At 41.9% G+C, this 19,901-nt stretch overlaps 1 protein-coding gene and 1 non-coding gene across 3 annotated transcripts in view; both read left to right on the top strand.

The window, feature by feature from the left end:
* LOC137293540 (GTP cyclohydrolase 1-like) overlaps nucleotides 1-19,901 on the top strand; it is an 80,959-nt gene that overhangs the window by 23,872 nt on the left and 37,186 nt on the right. For both annotated transcript variants that reach the window (XM_067824156.1, XM_067824155.1), the window contains exons 2-4: nucleotides 4,433-4,542; nucleotides 7,370-7,425; nucleotides 10,890-10,921. In XM_067824156.1, the coding sequence (XP_067680257.1) occupies nucleotides 4,433-4,542; nucleotides 7,370-7,425; nucleotides 10,890-10,921 (198 nt within the window). The remainder of the gene's footprint in view (nucleotides 1-4,432; nucleotides 4,543-7,369; nucleotides 7,426-10,889; nucleotides 10,922-19,901) is intronic.
* LOC137295480 (small nucleolar RNA snR87) lies at nucleotides 7,050-7,158 on the top strand. Its single transcript, XR_010957573.1, has one exon. It is a non-coding gene; the product is annotated as a small nucleolar RNA snR87 (small nucleolar RNA).

The following is a 19,901-nucleotide window of genomic DNA, read 5'->3' as shown; positions in this document are numbered from 1 at the left end:
GCAGATATGTGAGACAGATCTTGAAATTGTGACTTTGCTGATTACAGATATATGGCATTTATAATTTTCATGAATTCCATGGAAACAATTCAAACTTAGTCTAAAAAAAGCAATGAGTAACTGTGAGATGATTTGTCCTTTCAAATGTGGGGTCCGGGGGGATATGTCATCTTCTGATGACTCTTGTTTAATCAGCTTATATGTTGAATTGGTATTTTTGATGATTTGTTTCGGCAAGTACATACTGAAAGGTATCAGAACCTGCGAAGTTGTGTATTACGTTGCATATGACCTTTAAGCAACATAGCAAATTGCTTTGCTCACATGAGAGAAGATTGGTCATTTTGATTTGTTACGCAACTCAGTTGCATTACAGTTTAACTATTATTTGTTACAGAGTACACACTAATACAGAGCCGTGATGAATTCATTAACTGAATATGAACTATTTATACTGATTTAATTTTCATACTGCTTGAAGATTATTATATAGAGCATTGAAATGCTTTTGTTTGAATACATGGATAAAAAAATTATCTAAATGCTATATTTTCAATTGCAGTACTGTACCTTTGATATTTTCCTTTTGTCTTATCCAAGGATATTTCAGCTACAAAAAGAAAAAGATGGTGATAACGGGTCCCCTTGTCTACAGCCCAATTCCTTTGAAAAGAATTCTGAGTGATGTCCATTTTGAATAACAAAAGAAATTGTAGTATGGTTAGGATATTTATCCAGCTAATAATTTGGGGACCACAATCGAACTTTTCTAATAAGAAATTGATAAAATCCTTAGAGACAGTATCAGATGCCTTTTAGAAATCGATCAAAATTAATAAACCTGGGATATCTCTTCTTTTTTCAAACATAATGTCATACAGTAATCTTGTGTTTTCACTTACATTTCTACCAGGTATATATCCTGTCTGATTTTTATGTATAAGAGAGTACAGGGTTGTTTTTAAATGATTAGAAGTACAAGTGCTCACAGCGAATTCAATAATGTTACTGGTCTCCAGTTTTTAAAAAGAGTTCTGGTTTTTTTTGGCTTGGTTAAGCATGTAGTGACACCTCTTTCCATTGTAAAAGACATTTGATTTTTATTATGAATATGTTTTATTACTTGGCAACAACAGTAGAATATCGCACAGTTGGTAATCTATTTGGGATTCACAGGTCAACAGTTTGTTGTGTAGTACATGAAGTCTGTTATGCCATTTGTACACACGTTTCCAGATACTGTGAAGTTTCCTACGGGCATGGAACTGAAGAAAGTGATATCAGGGTTTCAGGAGAAATGGAAGTTTCCGAACTGTGGTGGTGCTATTGATGCCACGCTCATCCCTGTCATTGCTCAACAACAGTTTCACGCTGACTACGTGAACAGAAAAGGGTGGTATTCAGTAATACTGCAGGCTGTATGTGCTGACAAGTACAAGTTTACAGATGTGTGCATCTGGTGGCCAGGTAGAATTCATGATGCCAGAGTATTCTCTAATTCTGCATTCAAAGCTTCAGCAGATGCTGGTCGCATCTTACCACAGTCTCCTGAGTGGAAGAAAAGAGTGGGCACTGCTGACAATGCAGTTGACATGCCTGTTGTCATCATTGTGGATCCGGCCTATTTTCCTCATTTCCAGGTCAATTCGTTTCTTCTCTAACTCAATTTGCCTTGCTTCAATGTCTTCATTCGATTTAGCAAACTTGTCCATGACAGTTTCCAAAGTTGTTTGCAGTTTGTTTTTTCTTTGTTTTCCTTTTTGTTTCTTCTGAGTTTCATCTTTTGTTCTGTCTGTTTTCATAGGATTATTTTGTTGGTCATTTTTAACATTTTCAACAAATTCATCATCTCCTTGGTCAGTAAGTTCGACATCATCAGCAATGGTGTCGGTAACATGGTCGTCAGTAACTTCAGGATCAGATAGGTCTGTGTCCGATGCAACTGACTGCTGGAGACTTTCAATGACCTTTCCAGGTGATGTCGCAGGTCTTGTGTCCAAAATTTCATTTAGCTCTTCAAAAAATTTGCAGAGCTTCCGGGGCTGTCCATTCCTCAAGTGAATGCCTACACTGTCTGTAGGCATTTTTAAATGTTTTCATTCGTTCTTTGCATTGTGTGGCAGTTTTCTCAAATCCCAGTACATGCATGGCCTTGCTCACTTTTGAATAAACAGCCGTATCAGCTTTTGAAGGGCTGTCCAGTTGGGACTGAATATGCATGTCTCCCCAGATACTAAGCAGACACTTCCTCTCATCATCTGTCGAGGCATAACCACGTCGTAAGTGCTTGTTTTTCAGAGGCATGTTGTTGCCAGTTTACAGCTGCAGACTACTGACAGGGTGTATAGCGCATAGCAAAAAGTTGCATCACAGCTATATTTAGATCTCCTGGAAAACTATTCCATTATAAACAGGGGTGGTAGGATCTACAAATGCACCTTTGGTTGGATTAAACTTGATAAACCGTTTACATGACACATTTACATGACACAGGTATTCTCCCCCCAGGGGTAACTGAATTTGCTCCACCTCTTGACCAGGGGCAGAATACCCCCTAGGGGTAAAAATTTACCCCCTTGTTAGACCTGTTTACAAGACATAAATTGCCCCACGGTGCTATATTTACCTCCAGGGGTATTTTACCCCCAGGGGCAAAGGGGTGTATGTAAACAAGGCTATAAGACTTATCATATTCTCTATGCTGCGCAACTCCATTTGCGCTACAGTTTGCCTGTGGTCTGTATCAGAGGCATTGTCGCTCCTACTGTGTCTACAGCCACAGAAATTGTTAAAGGTCACATGCAGCCAAAAAATCAAATATAATTAAAATACAATTATCACTTATTCATGACATATGATTAATATTGCTGCTTGAAAAAAAACAAAAATCGCGATTCAAAAGTGCAATATTTTGTACTTTGGCTTATTTCCCTCGGCAGACTGAACCCAGTCATAGCGGATGGGTGTGCACTCAAGTGTAGTGATGGCTTCCGATTGGCTGGTTCATTTGCTGATACACTGAGGGAGAATTGTGTGTACAGAAAGATGATCTGTTTGATGGTCATTTTAGAAGTATGGCGACTCACTAGAAAGTAAGATTCTTTATGGATAACAACTTGAAACTTACAAAAGTTGGCATCAGTTTCCGTCAGATCCAGTCATTTGAGAAAAATGGATGTAGTTTGTTTGCAACGCACAGACATAAAAACATGTCATGTGTACAAGTATCATACCTGCCTAATTACATAATGTGGCAGAGACAGGACTCGGGTGCACAAGTCATAAATCGGTTTATTTTGTTTATAGCGTATAGCCTGATAGGTGTTAAGTTCGAATTGCATATGGTCAATGTTTGAAGCTGTGTATTGCATATTGTCTTTAGCAGAGAGACAGGCAGACATATAGGTGTTAAAAACCCAACATTGAGCTTTCCCTGTGACAGAAGCTGCTTACCACAATTAACAAGGTAAATGAGCAGATTATTTACTTGTTTGTGTACACAACCAAGATTAGACCTCTGATCACAACCTCATACTGGGTGCATGCATACTGTTTCAAGCTCCGCGAACCTAATCAGTGCGCATGTGTTTTGAGTGCAGCGCTGCACAGCTATTGAAACCACTTTATTCCCCAGCACTGGGGGAAATTTAGTGAATCCTTTGAACTCTGATATCGCAGGCTTTTTTTTCATTGTGTTTTTTTTTTCAACTTTATAGGTTGAATTGGCATTTTTAAGGATATGTTTCGGTAAGTGCATACCAAAAGGTATCAGAATCTGCAAAGTAGTTTTTTACATTGCATGTGACCTCAAATATTCTGTCAGTGGTCAAAAACATCTTTGACCTTCATTGTTTGGTGTTATTAGACCTCTACTGCCCCAAGCATGGGTCCTGGTGCCTTGATTAGGGTTAAGTAAACTGTTTGGCCTGGAAGTACTTGCTGTTAGTAAAGGATATTTTAAGGCTTTACAAGCTTTGGGCAAATGGATTCCAGGTGCTGCTTCTGTTTTCACTCTGTTTATTCACCCAGAGCTTTTATCCCCTGCTATGTATTATGTGGGGGGTGAGGGGTATTAAAATGGAGTCCGTCCATTTGCCCATCCATCCACCTGTGCACATTTGTCTTTTCTGGAGCATCACTTTCAAACCATTCAATATTTCTTCACCAAACTTAGCACATAGATAGATCAGGTGGTGTACTGGTGCCCTTTGGTACTTTTGGAATTCAGAATAAAATATTTTCAATACTCTCCTTCCACTTTGCCAAAACATTTGACATCATCATAACTAGTAGATATATTCATGAAGAGTATTTTGCCATTGAGGGGGATATTGATGACTTTGTCTTCTTGTTAAAATCCGTTTTTGTTTGTAAATTTGATGTGTTGTGCACTTATCCACATTACCCTGTTGTACTTTTTGTGTCTTTTCAGAGGTGTTAAATGATGCTGTTTTTGATGAGGATCATGATGAAATGGTGATAGTGAAAGATATTGAAATGTTCTCATTATGTGAGCATCATCTGGTACCATTCATGGGCAAGGTAAGACACATTCAACACTTCATGTTCTGTCTCCAGCCTTTTTCTCCAGAACTTTTAGTTAAGTCATCTTATGACATGGGTCTTTGTTGTCTTATGTTATGTTTGTTATATTCCTATGTATTCCTCATCAGATTCCTTACAAGCACAGATGTTCAGTAAGTGCAAGGTGGCCTGAATCAACTTATAGTTGCAGACACTATTCTGTTGCAAGAAGATAATGGCCTCTTTAATGTTTTGCATTTCTATCCAGTGTGTTGACTCCTAACCCACTGACATCCGAAACTGTGAAACAAATGGCTTAATAATTTTATCGGCGTGTCATGAACTGGTGTGATTCCCTTGAACATGGTACATCAGAGTTTTGTGATGGCGACCAAATTTACTCATTAGGTCATTTTGGATCCACCACCGATTTTGGATTTTTGGATCAAGCACAGTGGTGGCAGATGAGTGACTCATACAGAGTCCTGGGATTCAACAGTGAAGAGTATATGTGACTGCTTTTACATACTCCTCTGGAGATGACCAGGCCAGCACTGGAATGGTCGAGTAGAGGAACTGATTGAAGGGTGTTTGCACAGTTCCTTGTCTGGGTTTCAGCATAGTCACCATAGGTGACATTGAAAAATGTGTCATCAGTGCACAGACTATTTCACAGCCCTTTTGTATTGTTTTTTTTGTATGGTTTTTTTTTCAAAATGAGTAATGTGGTGTTACATGGAAACAATTTAATGTCACTGTATATGACTGTGTATAAGCCGAATTTTAAGGACCAGAAAAGGCAGTCTGTAGAAGGGGGTCGGCTTATCTATGAGACACAATTTTGGGAAAGTTATTTTTCAGGTTATCAGTGTCCTGTCAGGACGATCTTACAGGTTAGCAGTACACCTACTAGGAAGTTTATGACAATCACAGCCACTTTGTTATAAATGATCAATAAAGTACATATCAAAGTGTACAGATTTCATTATTTCAGATTATTTTTCTCTAGGTCATTATTAGGTTCTGCACCTACCTATTTACACACAATAATAATAAAAATGGTCATAAATATCCTGTTAGGTTGCCATTTTCAAAATGACGTGCCAATCTGATCAGCTGTTTCCTGTGACTTCACATACAGTGTTTGCTTCCTGTTGTTTTGTAATGCCACACAAGCGATACACAAGTACTGTTAGTAATGGGCCCAACTGCTCTTGTTTTGTTTGCAGAAGCACTTTCAAGAAGTAGGAGATTGTTGGAGTAGGGGCATATAATTCCTTTTCATTTATAACATGTCATTATAGTCCTCAGCTGATAGCCACAATGCAATCCCGCTAAACACCCCTTCACCCTTATATATTTTCATTTTTAAGTAATCGGAAAATTATTATGAAAAGATTTCTCAAATAATATTTATAATATTTATCAGTGTCTTTGCGCTTGGTAACGTGATACAACAAGGGCAAATGCCTCCGTTTTCAAAGCACTATATGAATAACGTGAGGCAATTCATTTGATGGCGGCTATAGTTTGAAAGCTCTGAACATCAACAGTGTCACTGTAATAATAATAATAATAATAAAGGGGTCGAGGGCCCTGAGCTGATGATGAGCTTTACCAGTCTGACTGTGCCAAGATCACCCGAACCCTCTCTGCTGCATTTCAATTCTAATCGGTAAAACATAATAATAATAATGGATAGCATTTATATAGCTCTAATCTCCGAAAGGACTCTTTGCGCATTTCTCTCACAATAATTGGATGTACACATTAAGGGAAAGCCTGTTTGAATAAGAATGTTTTTAAACCAGTCTTGAATGAACTTAGAGAAGGGGAATTACGGTCTTCATTTGGAAGAGCATTCCAGACTGATTGCACACTGTATTTGAAAGAGCGCTGTCCTGCTGACTTTAAGTTGTATTTTGGGGCTTTTGACAGATTCTCACTGGAAGAATGGAGAGTGCATGGAGCCTTGTATGTAGAAAGTTCTCTGGAGACTGTCCTTGTAAACAAAAACTTACAGATTGTGACGAAAGTTTTGGGTAAAATCATGCTATTGTGAACGTGTTACACAAATATCACCACATATACATATATCATGGACTTTAGTGCATGTATTGTGCTAGGTTATGACCTGCAACAAAAATGCTTCATGCATATCTTTTAGCTTTAAACATCGCGTCCGAACATCATATTCAAGGCGAAGAAGGACGATATGTCACTTGAATTACAGCACACAATTGCTCAAAAAAGATGGACATAGGAAGAAGTTATAATGTACATTTGACAACTTGTATGAGTACTGTTATTGATTGTATTCTTCAGGTTATTCATTTTTCCAATAAAACTGGGAAAAATAGTGTATAATTCTAAATCTGTTGCATTGACCTATTATTGTTTCTGTAGAAAGGAAAACGAAACAAGGATATTTAGGACGTGAATTTTGCATTAATAGTTAAACTAACTTGTCCTTTGGTCCAGTAGGAAATAATGAAAGGTTGCTTTCCCTGTACTTGCGAATGATTAAAACGTAATGAAAATATAATCATGGATGATGGGCCTATTGATTAAAACACCTACCTGTTCTTTATTGTTGCAAGCGGACTGAAACTCGATTTTTACCCTGAAATTTACGATCTTGACACAAATGGATTCCTATATGTCCCCACAAAATGGGGATGTGGTTAAAAAATGAAAGGGATAAATGTATCATTTAGTACCACTGCTTTTGAAAAAAACGAAAAGATTTATATCCTCAACTATTTTTGTTGACTCTTAATCTAAACCCAAAAATATTGTTATGTGAATATAAACATGCAAACCAGTATTTCTTTTTTCATTTCAGGTTTCAATAGGTTATCTACCAAACAAGAGAATCCTAGGACTCAGTAAATTAGCCAGGTAAGAATTTTGATTTTGTGGTGTCAGTGATCAACATGTCGCCATCATCCATTCATATACAACACTGAGTGAGTGAGTTTTTTCACTCAGCCACAATTTAGCTATATGGCAGTGGTCTGTAAATAGTTGAGTCTGGACAAGACAGTCCAGTGATCAACAGCATGATCATCAATCTGCACAATTGGGTGCCGCTGACATGTGACAACCAAGTCAGAGAGCCTGACCCCCCAGTCAAGTTAGTTGCCTCTTATGACAAGCATGGGTTACTGGAGATGAGTTCTAACACAGGGGTACATTCCAACTTAAACCAACTTTGGTATAGTGGCATTTTCTTGTAGACAGTACAACTAAATTGGTCTGGGCTTCCTGGTTTCCTGAAGCATCTTTAAAAACAACTAAAGCAATTTGAACTGATGTTACCAAGACATTCCTTTCAACATGTTTATAAACCAATGAGGTATCAAATGATGGTGTAAGGAAGTAAACAGGATGTCAGGGGCTCAGTTATTTACATAGTGTCAACTCAGGCATATGCATAAACCATTTTGTGTTGAACTACTAAGTCTAGACATTAATATCCATGCTGGTTCCCACATATTGGAATTATGATCTGTAGGGGTAGAAAACAACAACTCAATGAAAATCGTATATATACTTGTGCAGATATACTTTATCCCCAAAATCATTTTTTCATTTATATCTTATTGTATGGTAAGGTCAGGATGATGTCTTACTTGGAAAGACGTCATAGCAGAAAGCAGTCTAAGTAAACTTATCCTCAGTACTTTTCATTATACTCCACTACTGAGTATAACAAAACCTTATGGGAGGTCGCATCAGGTAACCTTTGAGATTGACCAATCAGAACACAGCTTACCAAATAGCGAAATTGCACATTTGCACATACCTTTTGAACTTATCTCGAAAGGTTCGTACTCGAACTATTCCGAATGTTATATATGGTCGCTTCTGGGTGATGCACACGGCGTACATACAACCATGACAATGGTGAGTAAACAGTCATTGAAAATGGTGTTTGGGGCAATATTCAAGGATGTCATCTTGCGCAAATATTAGCTAATGGTAACCATGTCAACGGAAACCCCAAATTGTATATACTGCAGGTCAAATAATTGTGTTATATGCGGTTTTTGTTTGTGGAGAGATCTGTGTCAGTGACCTGAATATTTTGAAAGTCCCTCCAATCCCTAAATAGCAGCAGTTCAGACAACTGGTTAATTGGTTAAATCTATTTAACTGTCTCGCATTTGATTGGATGTTCATTGGTCGTTCAAAGGTTACCTGACGCGACCTTCTACTAGATTATGTTAGATTCAGTGGTGGAGTGTAACAAAATACACTGAGACTAAGTTTACTTAGACTGTAGCAGAAAGCCATTTATGTTCAACAATGTGATTGTCAAGCTCAAGGACAGTTTTGCTTATGTGAAGGAACAAAACCAGCTCCAAGGTTTTGTGTGAAAGAGTAAGCCTGTGCAGAGTGAAAAATCTGATTTCCAAAGGCCAAGGGTTTACTTTTTCAATGAAGATATCACTATCTGATGTTGTTTCATCTAACTCCAAGTTTATTGTGGAACATGGTTGTATCATTTTTTTAGCCAGTTGCTGTTGTTTTTCTTGTGTCATTGAGTCTGAGTCTTGGGTATTTGATGAATTTGCACCAGTTCTGGAGATCTATATTTGGTACATTCATTTGGAGTGGAAAAGCATGGTGGTGTCTGCAGACATTAGGTTTAAGGGATATGACAGTGATGGGACTGCTCACCTCTCGCCTGTAAAGTTTTCCAGTTGAGTGAGAATGAGCCGGTGCAATAGTGAATAGCCCCTGAACATACTAATAGTGTACCCATGCATGCAACTAGATACAATCAGGCAGATGATTGGCATGAAGTCTTTGTGTCATTTGATGGATACTGCATACAATTCTATTTACCACCTTTTCACTGGACAAGAAGCATGATGCTTGAAATTGTACTGCATCTGGCCAATTTGGCAAGACATTATCTGATCATGAATACCTTCAGTTGTCTCACTACGCTGATTTGTGGCAAGAAACAGGTTTGTGGTACGGTAGGCATGTATATCCCCAAACTAAAGTTATTGGACTGTAAATGCATGGATAGTGCGTAGTGATACACCTGTGGCCTTCTGATTTGAGGCAGATTGGTTTTCATGATTTCTGAGTCAGTAATATTGATTGCCCTTATGAAGTGATCCTTCTTAACTTAGCTCTTGCGGAAGTGACATTCACCATCCTTTCAACTCTCACTCAGAAAACTCTACTCTCCACTTAGTCTGTGGCCATATTTCCGCCATTGCCATATATAGCCAATCCATGCCTTACATACAAGTAACAGGTTTGAGCAGGAATTCTTTCATTTCCTGACTCTGCAACTGCTAATGGCTATACACAGGCCATATGGGAGAATCAATAAGAGTTTGTGTGTCAGTTGGGTTGGCCAGAAATTATCACCTACACCACACTTCTTCATCAGAATGTTTTGTGTTTTGCTCATATAAGGACTAACTTGTTGGAAGGGTCCATACTATCCCTTAGACTGATGGGTTAACTTGAAAATCATCATGAAAGAAGGACAAAAGTACAATAAATATGGAGTTCTTTCTCTTTTCTTGTACCTGTTTTAATTCCAAAGTTGTGAGATGCTTCTGCGAGTACCTGTAACGCTTCTTTTTCTACAGCCTGTCTGAATTTCATAAATATCATTTTAGCTCCCAAAATGGCAAGTAAACTTTTGTGTATTGTTCTGTGGCTGTTATAGGAATAGGCAGTCAGACGTTTTAGAAAACAGACGTAAATTTTGTCTGATGTTTGAAAATGTTAATTTGTCACAATAAGTACATCTCTTTCTATTTCAAAATATTTCAAGCTATAAATTGTCAAATTAGGGAATATATTGAAGTTTGAGGAAATGTCTTTATGCCCAGCTAAGTCATTATTTGTGGTTGCCAGTATTTATTCGCTGAAGTATGACATGAGGCGGAGTATGACATGAGGCGAAGCAATGTGTGTCTTCCAGCAGTGTGAGTTGTGTGTGTTTCAGCAGTTAGTGTTGTGTGTGTTTCAGCAGTTAGTGTTGTGTGTGTTTCAGCAGTTAGTGTCTTCCAGCCTTGTTTGTTGTGTGTGTTTCAATAGTATGAAACCCACGTCAGCAGGGTTTATTGTATTTGATTTTGAAGATGAAATTTGAATAATGAAGATTGACAGCTAGTTTCATTGCTGATGAAGACTAATGCAGTTAGTGTCTTCCAGCCTTGTTTGTTGTGTGTGTTTCAATAGTATGAAACCCACGTCAGCAGGGTTTATTGTATTTGATTTTGAAGATGAAATTTGAATAATGAAGATTGACAGCTAGTTTCATTGCTGATGAAGACTAATGTCATGCAAAAGTTGCCAGTTCTGCAAATGTCCTTTTTCTTTTTCAGAATTGTAGAGGTTTTCAGTCGTCGCCTCCAAGGTAGGATATCAGATATTTTGAAATGAAAACGTCATCAGTTGTCAGATGGTTCTGGACTCTAAGTCACACAACAGGCCTTTTGATGAGTAAATTCAAACTAGAAATGATATGATGACTTTTAAGTATCGTGACGTCATACATTTCCGATCGTCATATGTTTACAATTGGCCATTATGATTCCCATTTATAGCGTGATAATGCAGGAAAATCCATGAGAAGCATCCTGCATGTCAACAACACGATCCCCCGCTTTTGGTGGGACATAAATATACTATGAATCAAAGTTTCATCCGTCAACAACAGTTAAAATAATCAGCGAAAGATTGATTTTGAATAGGGAATCATTAATGCAATATCTACCTCATAATCAAAAGTAGTATAGGGAATGATAGTTCTGGCTCACTTTCAAGAAATGTCTCTTGGGTCATTAGCTCTTGCTACTATTACCCCTACTACAAAAAAGTTGGCGGTAATTACTGTGCCTTGGTAGGAGGTAATACTGTGCCGTACGGTACGATCAATAATTCTTCTCTTACAAACCCCCTACCCGGCCCATCCCTCAAGTAGTACAAGTTAGGTTCGTCGGCTTTCATATCCACTTTATCTATGTTGTAAGTTTTGACTGACCATATAGGATCGGTGGCTCGCTTACGGCTATCGCCCTCGTGTTCCCCTATGACGTTTATATCGATGAAACAGTTTAATGTGAACCGCCTATGATCACTTTGGTATTCGTAATAAAGGCTTGCTGGGCTTTTTGTATCCCCTGTTCTATGTACTTTTTTTTCTCGTCCTCGCTGATAGCAGACTTACGAGACTTGGACCGAATATCTTGTTTCATTCCGTTATATTTTTTGAGTTCAGATAGGATTGAACGAAACTCCTCTTCTGAGATCTTACTGTCAGAGAGTGCTGTGGAAATTCGCTCACTCACTGTGTTCAGCTTTGCTTCGGCCAGAACCCTGATCTCGTCGTGTTTCAATGCCTTACGATTAAGTCTGCGTGATACTAACTTAAGCGCCAACCCTACCAACCCTGTCACCCCAGCCGTTATTTCAATACCTAGCACTATAGGTGCGGCCACGATGGTAGCTAACAACCCAACGCCTGCCGCCCCTAGTCCCATGCTGGTTGCCATAAGGGTAGTGTCAGCCCCGTCCACGATATTGAAAGCTCTATTGTATTTTTTACATAGTGCTTTCCGCGTGTCACGGTCTTGTTCTAGTTGACGTTTCACATCACATAACTGCCTCAAGCGGAACCCATCTACGGTTTCCAGCGTCTTCGCTACTTCCTCTACGACTGGGTACAGACCCATCTATAATATATATTTTGAAAAATATTTTAATTGGGTTTCAGTTAATATTTCACGAATGAATTTGAAGCCTACAAGGGATAGATCATAATTAAGGATAATAGGTGTGAAGCCAATAGACTTTTCTGTTGTAATAAAAACCCCAGGGAGGCTTATTAAGCGGTTTATAGGACCCCCCCGGTTATCCCGTTGTATAACAATACGGCAATATTGACCTACGTGTTCGTTATACCAGTGTATTGTCAACCCGGGTAAAATTTGGCGTCCTTTCGAGGAGTTTTCCTGGTTAAAATACGTAAAGACGACTTCTATGATGATTGTGTAGAGGTAGTCTAGTTGATTAAGATGCCCCTTGGGTAAAAAAAACTTACTGCTAAATGTTAATTTACTTTCTGTGTCAGAACTTAACCTACTTTTTTCTCCAACATAAGACTCTATCGAGATTGTTGCGTTATTCTCCGTAATGAAATCCCCGGGCAAGGTACCGTTATTCCTAATCTTAGAGATGTACCCCCCCCTTTCTTCTTTTAATGTGATATAAGGTGAGGTGATTGTTAAGTTGATCATCCATTTAGGCTCTTTTAAATCTGATAACGACACCCGTCTGTACACGTTGTCTTTGAAGTGCAGGATGTAGAATTCATCTTCCTCACCAGGCTGATCGAATCCCTCCGTATCTCCCAGGTCGTTAAGCGTAGTGTTGGGATGATGACTGGTCATTATTATACTATTACGATATAATTTCCAACTGGTTTTCTGATAATAATTCAGGGGTTAACTTCATACCCATGAAGTGTATGTTGTCAGGCAGGAAGATATTGATTAGTGATATCTTGTTTTCCACGATCACGTTGACCCCCTGCAGACTGGTCTTGGAGTCGACACCCACCCGCACGTAAACGTTGCAAACTTGATACTGGTGTCGTTTCACCCACCCGAGTTTGATCCCCTTCACGATCTCGACATCATTCCCCGATGGTTCCCCTAGGTAGACTTTGATGATCAGTGTTGAGTTTGCCGGTAGATCCTCTAGTATAGTGACCACACCTTCGAATTCAGACACCAACTGCAATTTCACGTTTTGTATGGCTGGTTTACTCGATAGCATGTGGGCTGCTATAGTGTTGACTGGGCTGACGACTATGCTACGTCTCTGAGTTGGGACGTAAGCCACGAGCAGGGTTCCATTGTTCACGACTTTGTTTAGGTGGTTGTCTTTGTTATCAGTGAACACGTAGGGGGAGACGAGTCTAATATTGATAAACCAGTTGTTATCGGGTAACAACACCCACTTGTCATCTTCGGTGAAGACGAGCATATATGGCTTGTTTCGGGCGACGGTAGTGCTCTCAACATCGTCTAAGTCGAACAGTTTACCTCCGAACGATGGGTATATTACCCAATTATTATCACCGGTGTTGACAAGGGTGTACTTAGTGTTGACTGTTGCTCTTGTGGTATCTACTATATCACTTAGGGTTCCACCGGAGGGGATTTCAACGCGTTTGTAAATGTTGTTTTTCAGTTGCAAGGCGTACGATTTACCATCTACTCCGGAAGCGTCGAAACCGCGCGTGTCTCCAAGGTCGGAGATCCCGATATTGACGCATTTTTTCACTCCGGGCCCTTGTGCGCTGGTCATTTTACATGAAGCGTTAAGCTGAGGTATCCTATATTTACAGGATTATGATTTATATCTAACACCGATATTGTCAACTCAGGTATGTTGCCCTGGGTTAATCTCTTATACTGCCGTGGTGAAAACGACTCGGTTCTACCGTCGTTGAATTTCTCAGTTTTCACCGGCACTGCTCTCAGTATAGTGGAAGGGTGACCTCCTTGAATGTTGTACGTTGTGCTCACCTGACCGAGATGAATGTACAGCTCTCGGTACGGTACTAGATCGGGTAACTTCGTGCCTGTGACGGTTGTTGTTGGTTTTATCTCGTCAGGAGACATACCGAGTATCCTCGCTAATGGTCGGCCGAGCCTCAATGAGGTTCTTCCGTTGTTGATTAACACCACTGTACCGTTTGAGTCGTTCATCTTGAGTTCGGCTCCCAGGGGTTTGAAGACCTCGTCGTTTAGAGAGCACACGCTGTAGTAGCCGTCAGTTATCTGACTGCGAGTTCCACTGACGAACAGCTTATTGTTGCTGGCGTTGATGTTAGTCCATTGCGGTAGGCAGGTGATATCGCAGAGTGCGACTTCGAGTTGACCTGACGTGTTATCGATCGCATGTTATGTACATGTTAGAGTATATATGCTCATTATATAATAGTTTTAAAATGTATTCCCCTGGTGTGTTTTACCCTAAACTGGATGTAGATTTCTCCCCCATGAAGATCGTGGTTGCTCCTGAGTTGTATTTCAATGCCCAGCTTTTAGATGTGTTCGATAAGTATAAGCTTTCGGTGACTAACATTGAGGCAGTCCACGCTTGGTTCAACAACCCTATGCAGTTCTGGCAGAATCAATTCAACTTTGCCGTGTGGTGCGCTACAACGGGGTGTGGTGTGACATTGGCCGACACTCGGCGTGGACCGCTGAGTCAGTCTGTGTTCAAGTTCCACGTGTACTACCAGGTCAGACGTATCCTTAAAGAGATCAGCGCCCCCCTCCCACAGGACAAAGCGTGGGGCGCAACAAACAACCCGTACGATAGACGGGCCTACGAACGTATTTGCAATGAATTCGAAATAAACCCGAAGACGGATTGGCGTTTGCCGGGGACGAACCACGGGTTGGGTATTCCTTATGATGGCGCGCGATCAGTGAAAGAAGTCAGTGATGATTTACTGAAACGAGATATACTACGCCAGGACTTTGCTTTGTTGAGTAATGAATGGAGGGATGATCGTATGAACTTTAAAGGTGGTGTTGCTTTCACAGTCCAGAAAGTGGAGCAGTCAACCGCAGACGGGTGGAAAATGTTCATGCTGGACACGTCGAAAGGATTCACTCGTGCCGGGGTAGCCAGGTTGAACGACTCGATTCGAACGTACGTGTGGGCGCTGTTGGGTGCGCAGTCGATGACGCGTTCCAACATCCTCGGTAAGGGAACTGCTTACGACACTCAGACACAGTTCGTTGCCAACGTTGATGATGCTATCAATTCTCCAGTTGATCTCCCGCGGGCCATCGAACGCTACCAAAACGTGTTAGAATACGCCAGATCGAAAGTCAATTACGTGTTCGGCGTGGGGTTGTACATGGCTCCGAGTGATATGCAACTGAGAGTAAAAAAAGTGGTGGGTTATAACAACAAAATAGTCATAGCCACGAAGGATCAAAAGTTGGGTATCAACCCCGATATTAACACCACCTATATCCCACACATCCCACCACGTGAAACGGGTATAGTTGCGCCGCCCCCGGAGTCTAAAGTTCATGTGCCCCCCACACACCCCCATATGCATGTGGGGGCACCCCCCTATCAGCAGCATATTGATAATAAAACAGCCCTGGTGGTTGGTGGGGTAACTTTGGGACTTATTTGGTTAAAGATTTCTTAGCCGCTACGTACACCAGACCCGCCACGGCGACTATGGCTGCCCACAGGTTTTGACTGAGCCACATGGCAGTTTTAGACAGAGCGCCCAACAACCACGAGACGATGCTACCCAGGATGCCGGGAAGGGCTTCGGCGGCTTTACCAGCCAGTTTAGCTAGGACTTCCCCGAGTTGTTTTATCCAGTCTTTAACACCGCCGCCTGTGGGAGTTCCCCCGCCGCCGGCAGGCCCCACAGGGGTTCCCCCTGTCAGTGACACCACCAGGGTTGATATAATGAAACCCAATGCAGTCAGAATGCTATCGATGGTGATCCCTTGCTCCCGGAACAATATCCGAATCCTGTTGGCTAAAGTTGTATCCTCATTCAGTATTCTATCGATTGTTTCCCGAATACGACTGATCTGGGATCGAAGCTGTTCACGATTCGAGGAAGCGGATTCCAATCGTGTACGTCTCTCGTCTTCTAAATCGCGTAGTCGTTCATTGATACGGCGCTTCATATCATCGTTTTCAGTTTCGTTGAGTTTGGTTTTTTCCCTAGCGATGTGCTCGTCGATTTCGTTCAGTTTCCCCATGTTGTTCACGAGTTCTCCACGCACGCGTTTCACGGCTTCGTCTAAGCCGCGCAGTTCCCTTACCGGAAAGTCAAACCCCGGTAACGGTTTGTCCCAGTAGGTGCTCAACAGTTTTTCTATGCTGTCCGAGGCTTCTGTAGCACGCTGTGGTGTCATTTCATCTCTAGTGGTGAGGTGGGATCTGGTAGCTTGCAGATCTTCTTTAACGGCCTTAGGTATTGCACCACCGTAATCATTCATGTTTAGATTTTTACGGATAAATTCGACACCATGGCGGCTGGCTAGAGTTGACAAGGCCAGTGGTTTTTTATTGCTCTTGTTAAATAGGTCAACCCCTGGGTCAGACTTAAGGCGTAGAACACCCTTTGTATCAATAAAAAAATTCTTATGGTATCGACCCTGTGGTTCAACGTAGTTTTTATCTCTTCTTAAACTTTCGTAATAATCATTTACCGTTGTTTCCAAGAGTTCTTGGTTCAATGGTGAACTAGTAAATGAGGTCTCCTGCTCATCATCGAATGCCTGGGCACTAGCGCCCGGCATCTCCGTCATATCTATGTCTTCATCCATTAGTATTAAAAATATATTTCTTTTATATAACAATGTACGGCAGAAAATTAGATCCTTTCAGAAAATTGAGAGAGCCATTAGGTGCCAGAGCCGTGCGCCAGTCGGTGACCATCACCAATAATCCCAGCAAGATAGACCAGAATCAAACTCTGCTGGTTAGATTTCCAAACCTTGGTGAGAATGACCTCATTGTACCAGGCACTGTTCGACTGGCGTTCAATATCACGTTGACCTCCGACAACGACAAACGCGAGCTAGTGCGGAACGTGGGTCGAGCTATCATCAAGAAAACGACCGTCAAGATCAGCGGTAACGAGGTGCTGAGCATCGACGACAGCGACGTGTTTCACTGCTACAAGGATCTCTGGAAAAGCGAGAGAGAACGAGTCAATGATGTGTACCAGGGTATCAGTAAATCAACCCGGGCGCGCATAGGATACGTCTTCACGACAGACCAGCAAGACAAGCTATCGGACGGTGAAAAGGCCATCGCTCGAGCAATGGGAATCGATTCTGCGTGCCGCTCGACTTCGAGTTACTCACGGGACACGCGCCGTTTTACCAGGCCGCGCTGGGTGATAGGCTCGAATACGAGCTCACGTTTAACGACTATAGCAAAGTAGTGCGTACGCCGAACGGTGATGAGGCTAGTTATACCATAGACAACATCTCTCTGGAGTTCGACATGGTCACTAGCCCTGAGCTGGCCAGGCAGGTTCGAAGCCAGTACTCTGGGAAGATGGCTATCCTGTACGATCGCGTACTGAGGCATAGATCAGTCGTGCGAGATAAGAGCGACACTGTGTGGAATATCAACCTGAACGTGCCTGCGCGATCGATGAAAGGTATCCTGGTCGTCCCCGTGGAGGATTACGATCCATTCCGGAGGGACAGCGAGAAGTTTTTCAACCCCGAGATTGAAAAGGTGGAAGTGACCATCGAGGGCGTGCCCAACCAGCTGTTCAGTCATGGTATGAGACCACACCAGCAGTGGGATGAGATAAAAAAGCTACCAGTTGGGGACTACATAACAAAGGACCTGGACCTAGGCTCCGTGCAGATCGGTGAATACCTGACCACCAAGTACGCACTATGGTTGGACATGCGATCCACGGATGATGATAAACTGCACGGTAGCGGGCGCCGTATAGATAACGGCAGCGAAGGGATAACCATCCAGATTACTAAGAAGGCTCAAACCGCTGGTAAGTTGAAATTATATCTGTACGTTATTATGGACGCGCAACTTAATATAGACAATGGGAGATTCGTGCAAGCCATCTACTGATGGGGGGTACCCCCCACTGCCCACTGACCCACACTGCGCCATAGTGTGCGGGCAGACTGGCTGTGGGAAGACCGTTTTCGTGTTGGATATGTTGGAGGGTTACTACAAGGATGTGTTTGATAACATCGTTATCATGTGCCCTACTCTGAGCATGAATAAAACGTACGCGCGACCTTGGGTGATGACGGACCCGGACGTACACAAAATCGACCCTGGAACACGCCTGCAGGACTGGTTGAAAGCTCTTCACGAGAAATTTAAAGGGGAACCGACGCTGTTCATACTGGACGACTGCAGCGCTAATCGCGAGATAACAAAAAAGAGAGACATGCTATCGTACCTGGCCTTCTCCGGCCGGCATGCAAATCACAGCGTCTGGGTGCTAACGCAGAAGTTCAACTCGGTGTTGAAAGACCTCAGGGAGCAGACGCGATGGGTGGCCTTATTTCACTGCAAGGACAGGGATTCGTTCGAGGAGTGTTTGAGAGAGAACGATGTGATGAGCAAATTAGAACGGGAACGGGTGAAGAAACAGCTCGCTGAAACTAAACACGCTAAGCTCGTGCTCAAGACCGACCAACCAGTAGCATATATAGTATGCTAAGCAAAGCTAAGCAAAGCTAAGCAAAGCTAAGCATAGCTATGATATTTGAAGTATTTGTCGTGTGCAACTTAACCTTCATTTCTCTGTGTTTTGTCTGTATCGGGTATTATATAGTTAAAACTAAATCTTACTTGTTGTATTATAAGATGGAGTGTGAGGAATTGCTCGAACAGTTGGGGGTCTCCCCAACGCCGCCGGCAGCCCCCACTGATGACAAGCGAGAGAAACTGGTGGCGTTGGCTGTTGGCGGCAAAGCCAAACATTACTTTGGAGACTACACTCCGGATAAAATTCACAAAATGTCAGCGGAAGAAATCGATAAGCTGTACGCTAGATACGAGTCCCGGCTCGGAGCAGAAATGACAAAGACAATAGGATCGGCTATGACCCAGATATACACCGGTATTGTATCACACTTCCTTCCCATTCCACCAGAGCGCCGACTTTACCTGTGGGAGGACCTCGAGAAAGACCCTTTTATCGAACACGCCGTGAGCTCTATCAGCTGCGGGCTGTACCACAAATATGGTATGTTGTTGGCTCCAGTGACGGCGGCGATTATCACAGCAAAACATTGTCAATTTGAGAGAAAAAATAATAATAATAGTATAGATGGATGCTGCTCCCGAGGTGACGGAAGTGACACAGGAACCAGTGAGGGAAACCCCTCCCGAGGTGAGGGAAGTGACCAGGCAGAAGAATCCTAAGAGAGTAGCTGCCGGTAAAAAGCGGTGGTGTAACCAACATAAAGTGACCAACCCCCGACTGTTGTTGGCTGTAGGTGTAACTGCTGCCTTGGCTATCTCGTGGTTTTACGTGGGGGTACCCTCCCACAGTGAGCCCCCACCCAACAGTGAGCCCCCCACCCCCACGGTAGACCCGCATATCATGTTATAATTTTAATATTTTATATCATATACATAATGTCTGAGGGGAAAACGTTCGTCAACGACGCATACCACGCCACAGTGGTCGCCAGTCTAGCCGTAGGGTACGCTAGGTTGACTAAAATGGTGCTTAAACAACCAACTATCAAGCTAGATTTCAACCTGCAGGATATGGGTATGCTCATAATGAACCTTGGTATGGCGATGGCCACAAAAGACATCCTAGT

The sequence above is a fragment of the Haliotis asinina genome, chromosome 8, assembly GCF_037392515.1.
Source record: "Haliotis asinina isolate JCU_RB_2024 chromosome 8, JCU_Hal_asi_v2, whole genome shotgun sequence".
In the NCBI taxonomy this organism is placed as follows: Eukaryota; Metazoa; Mollusca; class Gastropoda; order Lepetellida; family Haliotidae; genus Haliotis; species Haliotis asinina.
This window is presented reverse-complemented; position numbering and strand designations above follow the sequence as displayed.